This window comes from Lonchura striata, chromosome 1 (assembly GCF_050655825.1).
Source record: "Lonchura striata isolate lonStrDom1 chromosome 1, ASM5065582v1, whole genome shotgun sequence".
Classification (NCBI taxonomy): domain Eukaryota; kingdom Metazoa; phylum Chordata; class Aves; order Passeriformes; family Estrildidae; genus Lonchura; species Lonchura striata.
The window spans coordinates 99,274,018-99,299,301 of record NC_140703.1 but is presented as its reverse complement, the minus strand read 5'-3'; the positions used below and the strand labels follow the sequence as shown (position 1 = coordinate 99,299,301).

The following is a 25,284-nucleotide window of genomic DNA, read 5'->3' as shown; positions in this document are numbered from 1 at the left end:
AAGCTAATTCTTTTATTTCACCTATAACTTACAGAGCAACAGGACAATCACTGTTAGTGTATCTGAATCCAGCCATCCACATGCATGGATTCCAGATGGCTTTTTCCTGGGGTGGATTCAAGGAAAGAGGTCAAGCCTAATGGCCATAATGGCAGGACTGTATCTTAATGGGAACACACCACTAGCAAAACATTCCAATTAACAGAGGATGTACTGAGCTGAAATAAATGGTTTCAAGTGATGATCAGCCTGGTGTGAAATTATAAACTCCATTGTTATTATTAAAATGACTAATTACAGTTCTGATGCATAATAGCACACCATTTTTTTTTAAATCTGAGGGTCTAAACTGAAAATGCATTTAGCCTTATGCAAAACCTCTAGGGAAAAAATGAAGACCGTGTAATTTTTAGCTTATATTTTTATTTAATTGGGGGATTATTTCAGTAGAAACTATGATGTAGTATTTCTTTCCCCTATCTCCAGTCTTTTTAAAAATTCTGCTGTTTCTACTGGAGGTCCTAATTAGGAGACCCATACTGTATACCCTGAAAAGATTTAAGGATTTCACTTCAGCTAAGTACCATTTTTGACTGTGAAAAAAAAATAAAAAGCACAATTTAACAGGGAAGAGAAAACCAGGGCAGCCAGGCTATTCAAGGAAAACTGAGAAGTGGGAATAAGTTTTACGTAAGCATTGTAATTCATGTAGGTGGTTCTATCTTTACAGTTTTCTAACACTGTATAGGACTAAATTTTGTTAATTTCTTTTGTACTTCTATGTAAAGCAATCCACACACTTTTTAAGGCTTTATCTTCCTTTTGCCCTACAGCTTTCATATCAAGCAAGTAAATGTTAAAAGCAGATAAAAGCAAGTCTGAATCTGTCCTCTCCATTAATGGGTTTTTAATTTAAAGGTCTTTGAAACTCATCCCCATTAGCTCAGCCAGGAGCACTGAACCACAACTGTCTGATGCCATGTGCTGGCAGACTAAGTCCCAAAAAAAGAGTGGCAGTTCTTCCACCCCTGGTTAAACTCCTCAACTAATGCTGAATGATGGAAAATAAATCAGATTTTTCTATTTAGTAGAGTACATGAAGCAGGTAAGGCTGAAGATGCCTTGCAATTCCTGTTCTGTTTTTTTTTATCTCTCACAAGTGCACTGAAAACTGAATGCACCCTTAATAAATTACAGTCTTACTCTCTGTCAAAGATTCCAGGTGAAGCAGAAAAAGTGTAATGTTTCCGTAACTGTACACGACCCAAAAAATAATTTTATTCACTGGAGCTTGACATAATCCAGAAGATAAATACTCATGGTTTACAACATACTTTGAATAGTGCAGTCAAATGTACAAAACATTGTCACTTGTGCTATAAGTCATATATGATAAACTCAGATAAACTCAGCTTCTAAAAATATATTTCATTGAATTCTTTATATAAAAATTATTTATGGCTCAATTAATTATCTATAAAATTTCAGAATGTCAGTAATATTTATTATCTATAAAAATAAGTGTCTTAATTAGAGAATTAGAGAGTAATTAATTTGAAAGAGACCTCTGGAAGTTATCTAGTCAGCAGCCCCTTTCACAATGAAGACAGGTTGCCTAGTGACTATTTTGACTATCTTCAAGGATAGAAACTCACAGCTGCAGCAACATCATCATTTAAACACCTTCAAGGCATCATCAGCCACCTTTGCTGTGAGAGCACATGGTCAGATCCTTGTCCACAGGATCCGTGGGGCCTTTTCTGCAGTTGTCAGGGTCAACAGCTGTTTATCAAAAATACAGAGTTTGCTTAAAGAAAATCACCAAGATGTGAAATCCACTGCTTTTACTGCGATTTCCTTTTCTTTCATTTCACTTTTTCTTTCATTCACATTTGATTTTCGTGCTAGTTGTTGGACTCTGAGTCTCAAAAGCATTTTTGATGTACAAATTTCATTTGTACCTAAGACATTTCTGAGGTTACCTTTAGGGAACTCTGTAAGATGAAACAAAACAGATTTCTATTTACTTTGAAAAAACACCCAGCAGCTAGTGTCATACAGTGGAGATATTCTGCAGCACATATTTAATAATGAGAATGGACAACCTTAAAGGTCTGGACAAACCCATCAAGAAATATTGAAAACTTCTTTTTTTAGACATGCAGTTTCAAAATTACATTCAGAAGCAAGGCAGGTTTTTTTGGTTTTGGTTTGGTTTTTTTTTGTTGTTGTTTTTGGGGTTTTTTGTGTGTGTTTTGTTTTTTGTTTGTGTTTTGGGGTTTATTTTTTTGTAACATGTTTCTAAGGGGCTAGTTTTAGAAGTTTGAATTCAGAACATTCATCCAGTAAATTTTCATTTTGATCACATGTCAATAGACTGTGGAAAGGGCAAAACACCTGTTATGTGAAACCTAGGAATCTTTGCTTTTGCTATCTTCAGTAACCATGTATAGATTGTTTGAGAAATAGCTGATACCACTCTAACATATGAGTAATAATCATTATCTTGAGCACCCAGGTTACTTTCCTGAACAAAAATTTTACCAGCATTTAGTATCCAGAGTGGAAGGGGCATTCTGAACTTTACTGGTTTCTAATGGCTATCATTCAGAGCCCATTGACTCAGTAGGAAAGCTAGCATAGCCTTTAGTGCATATTTGATTAAAGGCATTTGATCCTAGGGAAAAATCCTGATAAATAAGGATCAGGATATTTTTCTCTTGTAAAAGTAATTGAAATTCATATAGGAAAAGAACAAAGTAGGCATTATTACACTTTTGTCTGTATTAAGAAATTTTATCAGTTTTTTAAAAATAAGTTTAATGAGTAATTTAAATCATTTTAGAGCCTCACGTATTTGGCGTGTGATTTGGTTCTTTCTCTTAAAGTAAGGTGGTTACTATGGAAACAAAGACTTTGGGAGATTTGCATCACTGTTAACTTCAGGAACAAATACATTATTATGAAAACAAAGAAAACAGAGATATTGAATTATAAAGTAAATAAGTTCCTTATTAATTACAAAAATCATGGGTAAAAGCTAGTTTTATATATTCAATAGGAACCACTCTGGCAGAAACAAATGAAAAATATGGAAGTTAATGAAACTGTCATTTCAATATTCAAAATATTATCTAGAATATGTAATTTCTAAAATGTATGTCTCATCTTCAGCATAAATAGTTACAACAAGGTGAAAGGCTTACCAAAACCAACTTGTTTTTCCTATTGGAGTGCCTCTCTTGACATAGTTACAAAGGCAATATAGGGCATGGTTCTCCTGGCCCCTCCTCAGCTATTTGCACAATTATTTCTTGGCCATCTCACAGACTTGTGTGTTTATGCATGGGGTGAGCCAGCTCATGTGCAGAACTGAGGAGTCAAAAGCCCTCACTCTGGGAAAGCCTAGAATCCTGAGGGCTTGCAAATTTTGTCAGACTTTGTTTTCCAAGCATCTGGAGATGCAGGAAAGTGTGGACCAGGCCAGTAGGAATTAGAGAGATGTCAGTTCTCCTCTCCTGTACATAATTCACTTTGTTAATGGCACTGTAGTGTCAAAATCAGGGAACAGTTGCATAATTGAAATAGTTCTAGACTGGGCAAATCAGCTCAAAATACAGCCATGATGCTCAGCAAGCTAGAATGAGAGGCCAAGCTAACCTGTAGGTTGATTTCACTGGAGGGTGTGCTAAAACACATCCATATGTCCACGCATGTCCACATGCACAGAGGGCCATACTTAAAAGAATGAATCAGTTATAGATACAGCTCTTTAACTAATAAGAGTGGTAAATAAATCTTCAATTGTAGAGCACCACACTTTGGAAGGGACCTCCCAAGATGATCTGTTTCAACCTTTCATGTAAAAGGGAGGCTAGATCACTATGCAGATTACCTGTCCAATTGCATCTTGAAGACTTCCAGTGATGAGAACTCTCCTTTGTCCCTGGGGAGGCTATTTTAGTAAATTATTGTTACCACTGTAAAACATGTCTTTTTTACATTGAGGTGAAATGTCTCCCAGTGCAACTTACTCCTGTTGCTTCTTATCTTCTCTGTGTGGCTGCTTGTGAAAAGACTGTTTGTAGGTATTCTTTAAGTATGGGGATATTCTTATGAGGCCCCTTGAGCTTTCACTTATCCAGGGAGAAGTGATCTTACTTCAGTCAATGAAAAAAAGAGAAAATTTAAAAGCTGTTTTACATTAAATCAGGCTCAGCACTCAATCAGTATTGTGTGACCTCAAAATACTATGGATGACCATGAGCAGAAACACCGGAGAATATTCTGTTCTCTCTCTACACCCCTTGCATGTTGCATTATTCATTCATTTCACTTTACAGAGCATGTATTAGCTTCTGTATAGATGTATGCTTTTTATGTATGTTTTATATGGCTAAAGAGAAGGTATTCTCACAAAGTCTGTAGGATCATCTCTCTATAATGAATGTAGAAAATACAGAAATGAAATAATATACTGGGTAAATAAAGTTAATATCTTTTCTCCAAAGAAAACTTTGTCTGAGATCAAACTCAAACTGAATTAATTGAAGGCCTCAAGTTGCAACTTCCATGTGCTTTTCAGTTTTAATATCTTCCCAAAGTTCCATGAAAAGCATACTTATATAATCAACACTGATTCATGTTTTCAGCAGAAAAAGTTTGATAGCCTTGATAGTAGGCAAAATTTCAAAGGCTGTCATAAATCAAATGAATAATTTGTCTGGAGGAAGTCGTTATAAATTGGTCAGATTATGTAAATGTGTCAAATGAAATGTTAAGATCTCCCTTTCTCTTTCTCTAGGAATAATTGGATTTGCACTTCTCTCTAAATTGCTAGTCTGTTCAGCAAAATGTAAAGTAATTCATTTTTCATTACATGAATGTCATATTATGGTTACAATATTTACAGAAAAATAAGCAAAGCTGTATGAGAGGGTTCATGCAAGCTGTTTCAACATTTTACTGCTGTTATCCCACCTGATGTAAAGATGATCAGCAGGCCATGTAAGACTAGCTCAGTTTTGCATCCTTAGTTTAGGTATGCTAGAATGGAGAAGATGAAACATTCCAAGATTCTTTGTAAATCATTCAAAGGTCATTAAATCATAGAATATGCTGGTCTGGAAGGGACCCAAAATGATTCTTGAGTCTTACTCTGTCCCTGCACAGGACAGCCCAACAATGCCACCATGTATATGCCTGAGGACATCACTCAAATGTTTGTTGATCTCTGTCAAACTTGGTGCTGTGACCACTTCCCTGGGGAGCCTGTTCCATGGCCCAGTCACCCTCTGGGTGAAAAACCTTTTACTGATATCCAAACTAAACCTCTCCTGACCCAGCTTCATGCAGCTTTCTTGAGGGCTGTCACTGGTCATGAGAGTGAAAAGATTGGTACCTGCCCCTCTGCTTCCCCTCGTAAGGATGTTGATGACCTCAATGAGGTCCCCCCCTCAGCCTCCTCTTCTCCAGGCTGAACAGACCGAGTGACCTCAGCTGCTTCTCCTCAAGGCCCTTCATCATCCTCATGGTCCTCCTTCGACAGCCTCCAATAGCTTGAGGGTTTTTTGATATTGTGGCACCCAAAACTGCTCCAGCACTCGAGGTGAGGCTGCCCCAGCTCAGAGCAGAGCAGGACAATCCCCTCCCTTGCCCAGCTGGCCACGCTGTCCCTGATGCCCCCAGGACAGGGTTGGCTCTCCTGGCTGCCAGAGCACTGCTGGCTCACGTTCAACTTGCCAATGACCAGGACCCCCAGGTCCCTTTTCATGGCTCTGATCTCAGCTTCTCATTCCCCAGTCTGTGCACACAACCTGGGTTGCCCTGTCCTAGGTGTAGAATCTGGCATTTGCTTCACTACTCACACTTCTAGAGGACCATCATTTTTGCATTTGGCATTTTGGAGGAAGAAGAGGTACCAGGAAAGTGGTCTGTTAAAATTTTGATGATTCATCTGAATTTTTTAAGATGTTAAAGAACGATTGGGCTATATGTGTCACTTGCTGTTCGTATAGAAAACAGACTGTGGATTCAAGTGTTTTATTCTCTATTATTCATAAGTATTTTGTTCTTAATTGAGCATTTATTGAAATCTAGTATCTATATGCCCTTATAAATTGCTTTCCTTTTCTGAGGATTAAATGCACTCTCTTCTGACGACAGATTTACTAAATTTACTAATGCAAATTTGTATGCGTAGCATTAAGGCCATAAACAAAGAATCTCATCTTTATTTCATCAGTAAAATGTTCAAAGTCTTTTCCTCTTAGAAGATGTAGAGTTGTTATTGATTGTTCAGTTCTCTTAGAGAACACATAGTCCTTTCCTTTGTGTTTTGCCTTTCAAGTGAAAATCTGAAATGTCAAGAAAGTAAAGTTCTAACTCAGAAGAGTACAAAACAATGTTTTATAAATTGAAACAGACCTGTATTTGTGAGTTTGAAATCTTACAGGTGCACATATCTTGGCTTGTACTTGCACTTTTTTCCCTAAAAACATCCTTTGATTTTGTATGACAGGATCTATCACCTTGCAAATTACAGCAGAAGATTTATTTTTAATGAATTTTTAAATGCTGTGTGGAACCAGAGTTCTGTGGTGATATTACAAACATTCTGACACAACCCACTAATTCTTAACTCACAGAAGTTTTATTTGAGTTTTAATTTTCAAACTGTGTGTAATAAGAAATAAAAAATAGAAAAAAATGTTCAGTGTATAGTCAGGGAACTCAATTATCAATGAAGTAGAACTGACTTGAATTACATTTTATGGTCAGGCATGCTGCGATTTTAAGAGCACAGTAAAAAAATACTACAAGAGTACTTGCAAACATACCTGCTTGAGCCAAAACTCACTACTTTGAAGTGTCCTCATGCAATTGTTCTTACTAGCATGAACAACTCATTAGTTGATACAAATTGATTAATTCACAATGGTAAAGTGAAACACGTCTGTGGTCATCTGCAAAGTGAGATAAGTGAACAGGCAAGTCTGCTGTGACTTCCACATGAAATGTTTGCTTCTGGCTGGTTTGATTTTTTAATCATTGCATATACATTAGTGAGGACTGCTGAAAAATAATGTGTCCCTCCTTTATTGGCCTCTCAAATGATAGTTGAATTATCACTGAATTGATTATTTCATTTCTTTTTGAAAGTGCATTTCATCATAGAGTGAAAAACGGTATCTTAGCAGGAGAAGGAGTTATTTCTTCAGCTGTTCTGCTGTCTGCAGCATGCATCCCTCACCCCCTGAGTATTTTCTTGAGCATCCACATTACTTTCAGACCTTCCTCCCAGTAACTCTTGGCACTATACTGCCAGCAAAGCAATAGCCAGAAATTTAGTTCAACTCAGGCTCATAAAGTCTAGCAGGAGGTGAGGGGCATGTTGTAGCAGCAGCTGGACAGGCCACAGCATGACCAGAAAAAATGGAGCAAAATTATGAGCATGTTTTGGAAGTAGGAGTAGTGATGGAGAGCAGGATGTCTGGGAATGGAGTTAGATGCACTGAGGAGGTAAGGGAAGGAAAAGCCTTTAGCATTGTACATTAATGAGAGAGGATGACCCTTCTGCCTGCTTAGTGTCTTCTTGGTATGTTTTTCTTTCATTCAGCAGTTGCAAAATGCAAGAGAAAAATTAAATGCTGGATTTGTCATGGTTATTTTTCTAAAGCATCAGTATTTAAAATATATTCAAAACTTTAGGTTTCCAGCCAAGCCTCATGAGGAGTTTGTTGAAGTTTTAGTTTAATTTTTGTCTTTTTTAGTTTTGGGGTGGGTTGGTTTTTTTGGTGGTAATAGTGCTGTTTAGTGAATTTGAAATCTTGAGTTGATCTCTGAGGAAGTATTGGCAATAAAGACTATGCTGCTCAGAACAGAAATTTAACCTGACTATGACAGAAATATGAAACAAAATCTGCTTCCAAGTCATGATCTGTACTTTGCAATTTATACTGCCTATTTAGTTTAAGCTCAGCTCACCACCATCATATTCTTTTAGTAAGTCCCTAAGTATGTAATTCTACTAAGAGTATTTAATGTTGCTATATGGTTTTATCCATAGCAAATTATAAAGTCAAAGATTTAAATATAATAACATCTCTGTACCTGAAATCTGAGCCAAAGATTGATGCCTTGGGCTGGCTACCTAGAATAGAGTCTAGTCAGAATTAGAGAATAAAGTAATGGCAAATTCTGAATAAAAAATATTGTCCCCTGTAAACGTGGCATTTCCATTTTAGACAGCGTATTTTTTTCTAAATGTGTATGTACTCCAGACAACCCAATGCACATCACATTCCTTACAGGGAACTACATTTTAAATAATAGTAAAGGAGGCAGTTTTACAATATTTATTGTGAAATTAATGTTTTACCCATTATATATGCTCCAGGTGCATTAATAATATAAACAGGTGCTATCAAGAAATCTGATCTGGTTGCTTTTATTCTTTTTAGATATTTTCCATCACTTAAATAATAATAAAAAAGACTTTTAATATATTGTTATATCCTTTTTATTCTTCTTAATCTCTTGTGTCTTTTTACAAAGATACAGCAAAGCTGCTGTTAAAAAAAAAAATAGAAAAAACCTGAAAAACACATGACCATTGTCCATCTTGGGTGTAGCCCCTGCAAGGCTTTTGCACTGCCCAAGGTGTATCTGTTGAAGGCCATTAATATATGCCCACTTTATTCTCTAACTCTGTCTAGCCTCTGTTCCAGGTAACCAGTCCAAGACATCAAGATAAGTATTTTAGTAACTCCTAAATGTGAGGTCTGGTGCTTGGTCAAAAGCTTTGTATAGAAAAATACTGAAAAATTATATTATCTGGTCAGGTTGACAAGTATTTTAGATGAGTTAAGCCTTCTATTCAAAAAAGTTGAACTTAAATCTAAACTTGAAAACTGTGGGAAACTCAAGTTCCCCACACCAAACTTCCTGCAGGATATTTACTCAATCTAGTAGATGGTTTTAGTTTGCTGAATAGGAAATAGAGCAAATGAGGAGAAGAAAATTGAGAGATTTACACTTCTGTCTAGAGCAAGCTCTAACCATGGGCATCAAGGCATTGAGAATCTGACAGAATGAGCACCAAAATGAACAGATGCCAACTTTTTTATGGTATGTAGTCTGCGAGGTATGGTATATGGTATATTCACTGCAAGGAAAAGGCAGAGCCCTCAGTGACTTCAGCAAGGAAAAAGCAGAGTGCTCCAGAGGGTCATAATTAGCCGATGGTGTACTTCTTGGCAAAATTCCAGAGGGTTCATAAACACAAGAAACAAACCCCCATGAAACACAATTGTAAGTGGTGCTTTGATTAGTATACTTCACCCAATGCCACAACTGGGGCTTAGCTGGTTTGGTGACACTTGCCTCATGCACCATGACATTGGACAGTGGGATCAGCATTTTCTGAAGGAGGTGCCGTTCTCTGGCTTCCCCTGGGCTTCCCAGCGGTGCCTTGTAGGGATCCCAAAGCGCTGCTGGGGCAACAGCTGGGCGCGTGCTGTGTTCACTGCTGCACCTGTTTCCTCCCTACGGCGGCTGCCCTCACAGCCCTTCGCACTCCTCGCCTGGGAGCTCTGTGTTCCGTGTTAGCCCCAGCTATGCTGGCTGCCCGGTGCACACGAGGCCAGTGTGAGTCCTGGCTGTGCCAGACCCTCTAGCCGTGCCAGGAGATGCACTCACAGCTTCATTCTCGGGATGGACAGTCCTCAGGAGGGCAGTCAATAAATGTCCTTCCACGTGCTGTTTGCTATACTGAGAAACAAATGAGAAGGGTGCAGCTGCCTGATGTGCCAGCTTTATTACAGGCCAGCAGGAAGTGCTGAATTGGGCTTGTGACAGCTCCACCACTGTTACCTAATGCAGACCAAGTCACCACATTGACCTTCTCCATTTCTTACCTATCCAGCTGCCCTTTCTAACCTGCTAGCTTTGCATAATACTGAATTGTTTCTACACATACCTGCTTAGATAAGATGGAATATTTCAACCACAAAATGCAGTAATATGTATTGACTGATTAAACCCAGATTTTTTTTCCACAATAAAACCTCTTAAATAAATATAACTTTCAGAAGTGTTTAGGCAGACATCTGTAGAAACCCAGACTTTAAAAACACTGCATAAATTTTGGTTCTTTGGATAATATTTTTTGTTTGTTTTTGTATAGATGCCTGTTATTATTTAGGTGGAAAACTTAGAATTTCAGGTTTTGGAATTAATACTTCCCAGATCTTTTGAGCAGGATTACATTATGCATCTCATGGGCAGGAGCTTGTGTTGAACTCCTGGTTTTAAATACATTCCATGTCCTGGGAGGCTGGAAGTACATTTTGCTAGGGTGCTGCAGGACAGCTGTGCAATAGTTCAAGTTGTCCTTAACCCCCTTCATTGCACTGGATTAGCCCATGGGGAAAAGAATGAGTTTATAAGCCCTCTAGCTCGACACAATAAGTCTTTAGTGACATGCATTAAATTCAGAGAGTCTGGTATTTGTTTTGCTCTTTTAACACTTCAGCTTCCAGTCTGACTCCTGCATTGAGGCAGGAAAAAAAAAGGTCTAATATATTCTGTCCTCAAATATATTTTTATATTTTTGCAAACCTTTATTAACTCACATATCAGTCAAAACTGTTTTACTTTTTAATGTGGCAAGATGCTAAATGTGTTCCTTCTTGATCCTTGATTCCTGATTATTATTCTTATCCTTCTTTGATTAATGACTCCTTAAAAAAAAAAAACAAACCCCCTCCAGATCCCAACCAAGTTAACACTTGGATATCTTCTAATAGTTTAATTGAAAAAAAAATCCCAACTTGTCCTATATAGTCAGTTAATCAGTTTTGTCACAATCTAAACTGGAACAAAATTCTTTTAAAGTTTGAATGCCTCTGTTTAAAAGAAAATGTTATTTTCACTTCATTTTTATATGTCCTTCTGTTACAATAACAAAATAACTCTGAAAATAAGTATTCAATGAAAGTTTCATTGACCTGTGTTGTGGGTAAACATGGTCTCTGCTATGGGCAAATAGTTTTTAAGTATATGAATTGTTTCCTTTCCAAACTTATTGTACACATCAATGGAAAACTTTTGCTATAGGGTGCTATATATATAGCTCTTGTCCTGTTCTTTTTCCTCAGAGGTCCCAGGTATGAAATTTCTCCTTCTCCAAAAGAGAAGAAGCAGTAGAGGAAATCTGAAGAGCAATTCACAAGACAGATTAGTGTAGTTAAATTAAAGGGCAGAACTGCACTTACAAATGGCAGGAACCCCTGGTATATTTGAGGGCATGGCTTTGCAGAGACACAAGAGTGTAATTGGAGGTTCTCCCTAGAATATTGCTTTCTCAGTTAATAAAGATTTTATGTGGTCAAGAATTTGAAGTGCTTGGATTTCCTTCAATTTCCACAATGTCCCATGTTAAATAGAGATTAATGAAAAATTGTGGCTTTCCTATGAAATATGGAAATATTCAATACTCAACTTCGTTAACATCACTGGAGTCATAATGGCTTCCCATGCAGATATTTTCATTCCACTTTTAATAAAAATATTCCTGGACAATTAATTAACAGTGCAGCATCTCATGGGTCTTTCCTTGTGATATACTATAATCACATGAGGTAAAAATCCTAGTTCCCAGGAGTCTATCAACATCATAGCTCTTATTTCTTTGCACATAGGAATGTGGAGTGCAGTTGTCAGGCTCTGCACATTTGAGAGTTGAGGTCAATCATTCCTATTAAAGTGTTACTATTCCCTGGCTGGAGAAATACAGAGTTGATCATATGAATGCTACAGAAGAGTAGTCATCTGTTTCAGAACAAGTACATAGAATAAAAATTAGCTTAAGTTTTTCCATGTGCACCTGGCATGTCCATTTAAATAAAGAACACCAAATGAAGCTCACATATACCCCAAACCTGGCTCAAAACCACAATTGATATTCTGGCATTTATTCTGGATTTGATTGGCAACTTTAATAAGTTAGACAAAAGTCCTGGAGGCAACAGGACTAGTTCATGGGGTATGTCACTATGAGGTGAAAATATAACTGGAGCACAAGCAGCATAATGCCTTTGAATTCAGAGGAAAACATTTCAGTGAAGATGTGTTTGCATGGACTGTGTTAGTAACAGGGAGTATATTTATGATCTATAACCAGCCTGCAAGTACTAAAGATTGATCTGCCATGTCAACACCACCCTGCTTTCCTTCCCTGCTGGCTTGAGTGAGTTAGAACTGCCATCACACTTCTGCTTTGTGATGTTTTATTCCTCATCTATAGCTGTGCGACTTTAAGTTACAGACTGTGATTAACTCAGTCTGGAAATGTATCAACTGTTTCATTTTGACTGTTTGTAAAGGGGGGCAGTGGTTCTCAAGAAACCTATGTAATTACTAAACTTGAGTTCCGCTATGCAAAGTTGTTTTCTTTAAACCAGGAGATAGCCTCAAAATGTCCTTTATTCTGGTCAGTTCTACACTAGGATCAAAGAAAATGCAAACTGCAGTCAATGCTTGCTGAGCCTTTGGTCACGGTGGATTTAATATAAATGGTGATCAGGACTATTGTTATATATTCTATCCCACAGTGCATGTCTTAGCAAGTGCAGCAGTTTCAGTGTATCAGTTCTCAAAGCTTTCCAGTAAGCACCAAGTGGAAAATTCAAATGACTGCTTATATTTGCCAGTGGAAGAAAGAATAGAATTTTGAATAAGAAAAATACAGTTTCTTTATTTCAAAAGGACATTAAAATTTCATTGTACCTGATAGCTATCTGTTGGGTTTTTTTTCTTTTTAAATAGACATTTTTTATGGAAAATGTCTCTGAGAAGATGGTCTTGGGAATGCTTTTATTTTGTCTGCTGTGATGTAAGGCAGGAGCACACAACTCAGCATTTCTCTTCTTTAGAAGCTTACATTAATTTATTTTGACAGCATTTCCAACTCATATAGTAGTTTAGGATTATCTGTTTATGCTACCTTCTTATTTTAGACAAGCAATGCTTTGCGTGAGACTGGTAATTTGGCAAAGGGCATGGGTTCACATTTGGTTTTCATAGACTGATAGATTTAAAGACTGGAAGAGACCGTTATGATCATCTAGTCTGACCTCCCACTTCAGTCAGGGCACAAGCCTCACGCAATCGTTGTTGCAACATGATCATGACCAGCAGCAACTTGTTCATGAGCTAGACAGCAGCTTAGAAATTGTGATCAGTACTGAGTTCCCTTCCCCTCATTTTTGGCATTAATTTTTCCAATTTAGACTCCTGTCCATGGATCATATCATTTCATAGGCATGCAGAGTCAAAACGAAACATCATCCTTAACTGTCCTTTTCAATTACGTGTCTGTGGTTTCATCTACTTGGATTTATCCCAAGATTATAGGAATATTTATGTTGTATAATTGTCAGACCATGCTAAATGGACAGTAAGCATTCTTTTCACTTTATACTGTTGTAAAAACGGTTTCAAAGCATGCGTGGAATGTCAAGATCTTGGGCTGGACCTACATTGGTAAGTTAGGAAGCATTCAGCCTTGCTTTTGGTTTTGGAGAGCAGTTTGCATCTACTGAGTTGGCATATGTGACGCCTGTCCACAGAGCACAAATGCAGAGCAACTATTGTGCTTCTTTAAAAAGAAAAAAAACCACCAGAGTTTCTAAGATCCATTTTTAATAAACAGATAACAACAAAAATTAGCAACTGACAAAAAAGATAGGAAAAGGAAGGAGCAAATGTTTAAGAAATCGTGATTTACCTAGAGCATTACCAAAAATACAATTGTAAGCTGGTTTACCCAAGAGAACAGCAGTAGAAGATTAGGTGGGAAGAAGGAAGGTACTTGGAATCAGGTTACTCTGCTATTCATTTTCACATGTACTCATCATAATGTGAGAGAAAACTTTCTTCAGATTTCAAACCTGGTTAACAACTAAATTAATTTTCCAAGTTGGCTGGACCTCCAAATCTGCCAGTGTTGTCTTACGCAACTGGAGAAGTTCCTGGTGTGGATGAGAATTGAGGTTGCAACACTTTGGAAAGTCTCTGAGCAAATACCTGTTTCTGAAAATTAAATGTTCAGACCTTTTCTGTGTCTCCCTACATGGAGTAAAGAAAGAGGGCAGAGCTCAAACTCTGCAACTTTACTATCACGTGGTAGCTAAAGCGACTCCATGGTCTGTCTGAGAAAATAATAGGGAAAAGTACTAGAGGAAGATACTGCCAAGAGAAAATCTGGGTACACATACTGCAGGAATTGATCAAGTTTTATCAGCTTTAAAACTTTCAAATCAAACCACTTTTAAGAGCTGCCATTCAGTAGTGCCCTAGTGAAACTAGAAAAATTGGCATTAATTTCAGACAGCAGCCACCAGGTTCTTGTAGTCTAATAAAGCATTAATAGAAACTGATGTTCTTCAACAAAAATGTAACAAAATTCTGATTATTCTAGACTTAAAAAAAAACAACAAAAAACAATCTCTTGCATACCAAACAGCATGGAAACAAAATTCCAGGCTTCCCATATTGAAAATTACACACTTCAAGGAGATAGATCATGGGAATGGATTAACTCCAGTTTTTCTAAGGCAACTCACTTGTTTCATAGTTTTCTTCCATTTTCACAGTCAGGAAATGCAAAAGATATCAAGAGATCTGTGTGAAGCCATAATAATATATATGGGTCTATAATTACAGCCACTGGATAGGAAACTTATTCTAAGATTTTGTTCTTCATCCTATATATATATATACATATATAGTATATATATTTTGTGTGTATATATATATATACACATACAGGAATATAGATTATTATATCCAGATTTTGGAAATATCTTCATATAATAATCTATATAAAATCTATGGGTCAATACACTTCTCTTTCAGAGAAAAATGCTAACTCTTCATGTATTAATGGAAGTTGAAGAGAAATAACCTTCATTTCAGTGTTCCACAACCATTTTGAATATATTTTTTCTTCATTGTATATATAGGTACCAACTGCTAGTATTTTTTATGTTCAAAATTACATTTTAAATTAGATAACCTCAATCAAGAATACACAGTTTCCATTGAAAGATTTTAGTGTAAAATATTTAAACATGTGAAACATTAATGTATAAGATTAGAAAGTTTTATAAATGCAATTTCAAGCATATTTGCTCATTTGAATCATCTTAAGGAGCTGTTTATTGAAGGCAAAAGTTATCTGCTATTGTAACTATGTATGATATGTTGACTTTGCATGTGAGTCTCAGTCCTAAAAGGGACATCTGACAGCACAGCCAACATGCCTTTGCAATTAAGATTGTTCACAGTATGGCTTTTGGAAATGTAAGATCCAGCACAAACGGTTTGGTAAAAATACCTGTTCTTGTTACTCTTTGTTTTAATGGGCTATGAAATAAATGTAGTGTAGAAGGTATTTTTACAGCCAGAGCTTGTCATACACAACATGCATGGTTCTGCTGGGAAGAAAATGGCAAAATTATGTACTTCAAGCACTCATCACGATTCTTGGAAGGGTCATATACATAAAAGCCACCAAAATGTTGTGTTTCCCTTGGTGGAACAGAACTGACTGCCTGTCCAGTGCTTACAACCTGGTGCATTGTTCAGTAATTAAATACTGTCATCTTCCTTTGTTTGTAGACACATGCAAAACTGGGAAGGAAACTGCATGGCTGCAGAAAGAGAGAGCAAAGAACAAGGTGTTTTAAACAACATTAAATAGGCAGGGAATAACAACACCAGAAAACACACACACACACTCTAATTGTGGGATGGAGGTGGGAGTTGGGGAAGTCAGGTAAATTAATGGTAGCTGCAGGGGCTGAACTGATGGAATAGATACACCAGAGGAAAAGTGGGAAGAAAAGAAGGTCATTAACAAATGATGAGGAGGGTTGAAATTAATGAAAGTTGTGCAGAGACACTTGCAGCCCTTGTCAGGAGAAAAGCACAGGACTCACTTCTGGTATTCCTGTTCAGTACCTGCAGGGAGGGGTCAGAGCTGTCACAGACCTGCTCCTCATGTGCTTGGGTACCCCTCCTGTGGATGCAGGGAGGAGAAGGGAGGCTGAAACATTTGTTGCTAGATCTCAATCTCCCATGCAATTGCAGGGAGCCAGGATGCAGCCTCAGATCTGTGAGCAGGAAAGGGCTTTGCTCTGCCACAGTTGCAGATATTTATAGCAGCCATAATCAGTTGATAAACACAGAAACATGCCACAAGTTCTTTCTTAAGAACAGTTAGTGAAGGCAGAGTTTGTGAGCAGGTATTTCATTCTTATCCATAGAAAGAATGTTTTTCTTTTGAATTATTTATTAAAAAATATAACTGCTGAACTAGGGAGTAAAATCAAATCGATCAAAACCTCCCCAGCACTTCAAATCCTAAGAAGAAAGTGCTGACCAGTTCTGATACCTCAGTTAGCAGCAGGGTTTTAAATTCAGATGTTAGATTGAAAGCAGGAAATAAGGAGTCAAAAATGTTCTCAGTTAAATATTTATTTTGGGGAAATATTCTTGCCTTTTCTGGTCTTCTCCTTACTCGGTTTTTTCCTCCTGAATAAAACAAATTGCTTAATCTAATTATTATTAGGTCCTTAGAAAACCTATTTTCCAGAATTCATTCTTTTCTTGAACTTCTTTGCTCTCTTGTCTTGCAAAGACAAAATATCTAATCTAATCAAACATGTAATGGAACATATCAATATGAAAGTCTCATGTTCATACCTGTGTAATTCGATTTTTCAAATATTCACCAAAGTATTAAATTATTTGAAATGTTTTTTTTTTTTTCCCCTTCTCATTTTACAGCAAAATTTGGAGAGTAACCTCACCAACCTTATTAAGAGGAACACTGAACTGGAAACTCTTCTGGCAAAACTCATTCAGACCTGTCAACATGTAGAAGTGAGTATGGCCTCCATTAGAAATTCTTATAAACTTACTTGCATTCATTTCTAGCATTCAGGCGCAAACATTTGAACAAAAAACCAAACAAAACCCCAACAAAAATAAATAAATCTAAATAAATAAGTGAAGAAAATAATTTAAATAATGATAAACTGATCTACAGCTTTTTCACTGATAAGTAGTATTCTCAATATACAAAACCTCCTTTACATTCCTTTCTGTCCTGTTTTAATTATGTTGTGTTGCTATGGCCTCCACTACTATCCTTGAACGCATCACTTACTACCTGTAACATTTGTCTTCCTGGGTCCTTTGTGAGATAGAGGAATATTTACAGGTGGAAAATGAAGGCAAAAAAATAGGAACACACAGATTCCTAGCCTCATTTAGGTTTCTGTTTACCACTTGTTTTGTTTTCATTTTCTTTTTTTTTAGTCATAAGTAACTATCTAAATACTATCTGTACTCAAATGGCATATATTAAATATATTTATCTTCCAAAGAAGACAGGTCCCTAAAGGCCATTTAGTTGCTTCACTTACATATTCCACTCTCAGTGTCAAAAAAAATCTTTAGCAGGGTGGGATCTGAACCTATACTTTCCCCCCAGGTGAAAAAAAGTTCACCCCAAAAAGGCAAAGCAAACAAGACCAAAACAAACAAACTAACAAAAAAAAGGAAACAAACCCAACCCAACAACCAACCAAAGCCAAACAATCCCCTATACTTCCAAAGAGATCATCTTATCTATGTTTATATCTGCTTCACTTCTCTAGAGCCTCACCAACTTCACAGAGCTCAATAAATCCATAAAAGTCTACCCACAATATAAGACATTAGGTGAATGGTTTAATTCCTTTATCTAGGCACCAATAACGCCAGGCAGAACAGCTGGAATGGCATTAGTGGGTTCTGAGATACAGAGATAAGGCTCAGTTTCTTCCTCTGCATCTAAAACTCTGAGCAAACCCCATGAAGCAGATGGGCTCAGGACAGCATAAGGTCTCTTCTTCACTGGTGGCCTGTGTCCAAGATGTGCTAGATCTGAAAAATTTAAAATTGCTCCTCCATCTTCTCTGCAGTTCTGCAATACATTACCAGCTCTAAGTTGCAAAGAATCCAACGTGTTCAACTGGTAACAGATGCGCTGCTGTCCCTGGAGTCCTGTTTTAGAAAATTTCTCTGTAGACATAAAGCAATCGCAACAGAGTTGCTAATGAATTCCTACCATGTTTTATTCATCAAATTAGTCTAATTAGCATTTAAATTAGCTAAATATTAAGAAATGAGCTTCAGTCAAAACCTTGGACCTTGGCTGTGCTGGAAATTGGGCAAGTGGGGATGGGGAAGTAAACTTTGAAGTTATCTCTGTTTCTCAGAGCCCTGTGAAAATTTCAGATGTGATGTGCATATCTCCAGCATTGGCGAAACTATGGCTTAGATAGACATTTGAAAAGTCAGTACACTCTTCTTCTTCTTGCTTGTTCAGGAGAGAAATTCAACCCAAGACTGAAACCTGAATTAAAAAAATAAATTAAACAATATATTGGCTAAAACATTAACAATGCAAATTTAAAATTACAAAATATAAGGAAAAGTTTCCAATAACTATATTAGTTTTTACATATGAACTCACTGAAATGCTAAAACTGAACAGGAAGTTAGTTTTACAGTGAATATTTTCTTTTTCATTATTAGACATATTATATTACAGATAATAATGTAAAATACATTGTACATAATTTGTAAACCTATAAAAACATGGGTAGTAAATGTAAAGACTTTTTTTACCTACTTTGATTTTCCTTACCTAATTTGAAATAATTTTGATATAGATTTTGGGGACTTTAAAACTGGTTTAAAAAAAAAAAGGGGAAATAAGCTTTCAGTTTCAGATACAGTTTGAACTTTGAGAAACAAGGAAGGAAAGGAAATTATTATTATTCGTATTAAAGTTACCAAGACTTCACTCTGATATAGATGAACTTTTAAAAGTCATGCTCACTAACATTTATTTGTAGCTATAAACAGTAACATTTTTTTAAGCCTTTATCATGTCACAAGCCAAAAAATTCAATGTTACATGAAAAATAAAAAAGCAATGTCTTTTTTGGTTTGATATGGAGCAGAAGCTGATGTTTCCAAAACTGAACAACAAACAGGCTCTGCGTGTTTTGAATAAATTAAACCTTGCTAGCCAAACCAAATGTTGTCACAAAGTCACTGTTTTTCATCTCAAGTGAGCAGTCAATGTCTTCCCAGGAACCAGTTTTATGGCAGATTAGTGGTCCAGCCATGCATCCTTCCCAACTGTATTTTCATCCAGAGCAAAGGCCAAATCCCAGTCTCTCTGTTTTAAAATGAATGCTTATTCCTTTCTGAAACACTTATTTTAATTTTTTCCTCCCATGAGTGCACAAGGACTGATCAGCCATGTTGATAATCTGGAAGCTGGAGGCCTTCCAGCCACTGGGGAGGGGGATCTGGTTTGGCTTTCATCACAGAACGGAGACATAAATCTTGCCTACTTTTAGATGGAGTTTATCAATTTATGACAGCACTTATCCTGATGGAGAACCTGATGGAGCCTCAAGAAGTTCACTTCCAGTCTTGTATTCCTGTATGTGATTCTGGTCATAACAGCAAGAAAATCTTTGTGAATAAATCAAGCCAAACCTTCATTCTTTACTGCTTTAAGTAAGATATAATATTAAAATAATATTATATATTAGTTTAATTATTATATAATTATATAAATATTATAATACTGTATAACTTACTATATAATTATATAATATTATACTAGTATTGTATTATATTTTATTATATTTTATAATAATAATAACAATTTTAGTATCTCAATGTCTGTTTTCAGGCCTAACATGGATTAGGTTATTTGCTTATGGCAACAATTATTAAAATTCCATTTTCTCAAAGGGAGCCACACCCTGAAATGTGATTGCTTGAGACTATTTTCTCAAGCAATTTTTTTCACTCTTTTCTGTCCCAAATCTTTCTGTTTGTTTAGGAGCATGCTGACACACTTATTCTACTCATCTTTCATACACATCTCTAACATGTTTTTCATTTTATTTTTCTGTCTTTCCACTCTCCTTCCCTTCCTCCTGTAATCCTGTCTGTCATTTCTTGGTTTTGCAGAAACCCAGAAGGCTGTTTATCAGGAAAGCTTTGTTTTCCTTCCTTACAGGCCATGGCAAATCTACAGCCTCATACGTCTGGCTGCTTTGTGCAGAGCATCCTCTCTCGCCCAGGGCAGCTGGCAGGGCTGGGGCAGCTCTGCTGCTCACTCCGTGCAGGGCAGGCGCCTGTGGCTGCCTCCCCTGGGACAGCAGGGTGGGCTGCATAAAGTGATAAACTGATTCATAGGATAAACCAGAGCTTTCTCCACAAACTGAGAGAATGGAATAGAAATTACTACTACTTGGATATGTATTTCTTTGTAGTCCTAGTTCACAGCGTTCACACTTCTGATAGGATCAGTAGAAAACTTTTTTAAGAGCGTTAAAAAATGTCTTGGATAATTTCATCTTTAAATCTTCTGCAGGGGCCTTGTACAAGCCTTCCAAAAACAGAGTTGTAAAATTGGGATTGGCAGGCCCTGTAGGTGAACCCCTGGGTGACAGCAGCCCTGTGGCCACACCAGCACGCTGTCACATGCAAGGTGGTGGCAGTGCTGCCCGCTCTGCTGCTGGGCCTCTTCCAGCTGAATGCAGCTCGGGATTTGCCCCTTCTTACTTGAATCAGGGGAGGATATAATGCTGTCAGTGTTTAGGTTCTCCCCGTGCTTTTAGTGTTACAGGTTTCTCTGACTGACAAGGTGCTGTGACACAGAAAATTTGCTTCTTTGTCATCATTTCCACTCTATGACTGTGTGAGGTTTCTGTAGAAGCCTTTTAGACCATGGCACTCATTGACAAAAGGCACAAATTTGAGTATGAACCTCTTGTGCCAGTTACTTTGTTTCTAAGCAATTTTAGTTTTGTTTTTTGATTTTTTTTCTCTTCTAGGAAATGCATAATTAAATGTCTGTTATATCATCAATACTATAAAGCTTCTAATCTGTTAGAAACAATCTGAACTCAGCTGGAAGAGAAATTGGAGCAATTATCTAGCGGGGAGGAGAAAGGAAATAGGTTTTGCTTGCAGACAGCTTTATAGCATCTGTATCTCAGTCTTTCTGTTTGTTTTGTTTTGAATTCATCAAACGTCATAGGAAGCAGATTCTGGACAGCACTATAAAATAATTTTGGGTTTCATAAAGAGGAGGCATTTTCCTCTACTTGTGTAACCCTCAAAGTGCTGCATCCTTTGCTCTTTGTACATAATAGAAATGCTCAGTTTCTAGCTCACTTCTAAAGATCTGCTGCAGGCAAAATCTCAATGTAAAGTTCTCAGTCAAAAACTGGGTTTGTGAGTGTCAAATGGTGTTTTTTATAGTCATGTTATATAATCACCTGAATAAAAAGTAGTTCATTGAAAGAACCTTTATTTCACTGGCACAGATATTCAGCACTCACACTTGTCAGATACATTTTACATTTCAGTGTAAAGCAGTAGTGCAAAACCAATGAAGAGAAGATGGCAGCACCTAAAAAATCTTGCTGTTGCTATTGTTTTGCATGGCTGATAAAAAGGAAATTAGCCAAACAGGAAAATTTAGTAATAATGGAATGTTGAGTTCTAGTAAGACTTCAGTGACAAGATAGCTCCTTCAAATTTTGCAAAATATTTCCATTAATTTTTGTATGGCATTTCTGTTATTTGAGAGACAGCAAAATCAAAACTCAGCTGTCAATACAATTCTCAAAGGACCTTTGAAAAATAAAGAGGTTTTGTCTGTCCCTAGAAAAAACAGTGATTACTCTGTTTTCACAATTTTTCATGGTACTCACTCCTTGAGATTTGGGATTATTTTTGTCAAAACTCAAGTAAACTGAGAAGTTCTCAATAGGAAAATTTAGTTAGAAAGCCTGGATGTAAATCCTGGTGTCTGAACTGCAGTAAATGGCCTTCAGAGTATACCAAGTCTTTGGAAGGAATCTACTTTGCTGGGGATTTTTTTTCCTAGGAAAGGAGCAATGGGTTAGACAAGTGTTTACCATCACTGTGGAATATGTGTGATAACTTGGCAAACAACTTAGAAAGGAACTCCACAGAAATTTGCTTTTTCCTCTGCCCTGCTATCTTCCATTTTTGTGAAGATATTTGTTCAGCAGCTACACTTATTTGCTATAATTAAGTGCTGAAATAAATGGTATTTTTTAATTTTTGAAATAGATAGAAAAATATGAGTTGAAGGAAATTAGGATATTCCATATTAGGATATAGAAATTATCAATAAGATACTAATAGCAAACCTGATCACATACATAAAACCTTAAGGCGGAGTTTACAGCATTTGTTTTTTCTAAGACAGTTTCTAATGAGAGGAGGTACAAGAGACTTTCTCTATTAACGTTATTTTGATTAAATATTTGGCATGATCTATTTTGACTTCTAATTACTTTCATTCTTCTTTTAATTCCACTCTCATAAAAGTTGATTTCATTCAATGGAAATCTCGGGTGAGCTTTAGTCAGAGTCTTAAATTTATGTAGTATCTGAAAAGAGAAACTTCAGGAATGAAAACTGACAAAACATGCTGCATAGCATATGGTGATATAGAATATTAATTCAAGGATGTCCTAAGTTGCATGCCTAGTAAGGTGTAGCCTAGTAGAAAAATACTATTTCCCTAAAGAATTGTTAAATTTATTTCAAAAATTACAAATTAAATATATTATTGGTCCTATACAACTATGGAACTGCAGCATTTATGCATACATTTTATGTACAGATTAAGCATGTGCTGAATATCTTGTTGCACCTACAACTGTTTTGTACCCTCTGTAAATTGGAGTTGTAGTTATGGTAAGAGGTCACACAGGTTGTATATAAACTAATAGCACTGCCTGCAACTAATAAACTGCCTGCTAAGGTGGCCAGTCCTGATTTGCTCCACCTCTCCCCTTCTCTCATATCCAGATGTTCAAATTTTTAATAGACTGATATTCTTGCAAGACTTTGATATTAGACTAGTAAATGGAGCTTATTTCACTAATAACCATTGGTTAATTAATGCATCAGGTAATATTTTGTGTCTGCTATCAGAGACTGTAACTTTTCAGTCAAAAAGTTGTCAATTTATAGAACCTTCTGTCTCTGAGTTGTTTGTCATTATGGGAACAAAATACTCTTGAATTCCTCCTTTTTCTGCCTAACATAAACAGCTAAAGAGCAACTAGAGCAGCAGGGAGACCAAAGGCACTGGTCCTCTTGTAAGCATGGTAAACACTAGGCTAAAGACCCTGGATCTTGGATGACAGTTTTAAGTATTACACTATTGTTTACCTTCACTGGTTTCAACATCATGAAAGGATGGGCAGTCCTTTGAACTTCAGTGATTGTTTGATAGTTTTTGTTTTTCTATCCTACATGAAACACATGATGTGGAATATTTTGCTCAATATGGAACAATGGCTTAATGTCAGCAGGAAAAACAAAGTAAAAACAATAAATAATTATTGTTAAATTTATAAGTATTTTCATTATTTACATTTAAAGAAAGGTCTAAAATAAAGTGTAAAAAAAGGAGAGTGAAAATCATGAGCTTCCTATAATTTTTTTTCCCATGAAATTCTAGGGTTTTTTTGTTTTTGAGATTTTAAATGTCACTAGAGGACATCTGGGTGTCTTGTTGGTTAGTTTCTCAACAATGTGCTTCAAAGCACAGTGAGACAAAAACTTTAAAACAATATTTTAGTAAATAAAATGAGTATTTCAGTCTTCTAAGAAAGGTTTACTTTTAGTAAGAATTGGGGCAGATAATCTTATCTGCCAGACCCAAAGTGGTTTAGCTCTCCTGGTCTAATCAATACTTCATTCACAAAATTCCTACGTAGCCAGAGTAAGATGGCATCTTTTTGCACTGACCTTTGCTTAACCTGCTCTGAGACTGCCTCTAAACACAGGTTTCCTGGTTAGAGATAGATGTGGAATGCAAACAAAAACAAAGCCTCTGGCACACTTGAAATGGAAGATGACCTTTTTTTTTTTTTGCACTATTTCAAACTAAAAGTTTTATATTCAGATGGCAAGCTGATTAATATCACGTATTTCTAAAGGCACGGTTTGTCATCACATATAAAATTAGATTTACACTTAGACTAGGAAAAACCTGAAAAAGTTATTTTCCAAGAGTTCTGCTTTTGCTCTGTAGAAGACTAAATTGAGCAACTCATAACATCAAACAGGGATATGAAATAAAGAAAGTTTGAATCCATGACTCCCATGGCCATAAAAAGAAAGGGAATAAATTTTTTCATAAATGTGCATTAATGATTATCCTTTGTATTTCCATTAAATAAATAAATTACATATGGATGATGTTAAAATAATACTTCAATGTACTCTGGCTCTGTGAAGAACAGTTACTCACTTTACAACATGGAGTAAAATAAACAGGCCTCTCTCTTTAGAAGAGTATAATCCTTTAATTCATCTAGGCACTCTAATCCAAGAAAATGTGTTCCACATTTACATGACAATGAAGTTTTCCTAGAGCAAATAGGTATCGGCCATTATATGTAAAAATGTTTGGGTTTTTAAATCTCAGTTTCTGGGTTTGGTGAAAGAAGAAATTCAGGCTCAAATCTAAAGTGAAAAATGTGGCAATGATGCAACAGGTTTTGAGAGGAATCATTCAATTTACTTTTCTGATATTTTTGTCTTCTTTTGAGTATACAGTAATTGTTTTGAGTATATAGTCATTCTATAGCCATAGTATATAGTCATTTTATAACTATCAACTCAAACACAAAGAAAAATTCATACCTCTTTTTACCTGTACAACCACAGCTGCAAAGAATTTATTTTTTTAAGAAATTGAAACCATTTTTAAATCATGAAGCTGAAACTCAAATTCATACCTCAATTTCCAAAGATCAGACTCATTCTACAACCTACTTTCTTCCATTTTGCATAATCAACTGATGATTAGGAAATAAAAATTGCTCTGGTTTTGATGAATTTATCATAGAGAGCATAGCCTTAAAAAAGCAGATCCCCTCTAATTTAAGTCTTAATTGCTTGTCATTCAGAGATTGTTTGCCAAAAAGACACATGAAGATTTCCACTTGTGGAGAGAATTGCCTCACCTACAAGGAATCTGAGAGGAAGAGTTTTACTATTGCAAGGGAAAATCTTCTGAGACACTAAAAACATCCTTTTTTCAGTATGTTAGTTGAGGAAGTTTTCATGGGTATGAATCCA

General features: G+C 36.4%; 1 protein-coding gene across 15 annotated transcripts in view; it reads left to right on the top strand.

Moving 5' to 3' along the window:
• MID1 (midline 1) overlaps positions 1–25,284 on the top strand; it is a 236,590-nt gene that overhangs the window by 176,754 nt on the left and 34,552 nt on the right. For all 15 annotated transcript variants that reach the window (XM_085584459.1, XM_085584413.1, XM_085584467.1 and 12 more), the window contains one exon: positions 16,855–16,950. In XM_085584459.1, coding sequence (XP_085440585.1) covers positions 16,855–16,950 — 96 coding nt within the window. The remainder of the gene's footprint in view (positions 1–16,854; positions 16,951–25,284) is intronic.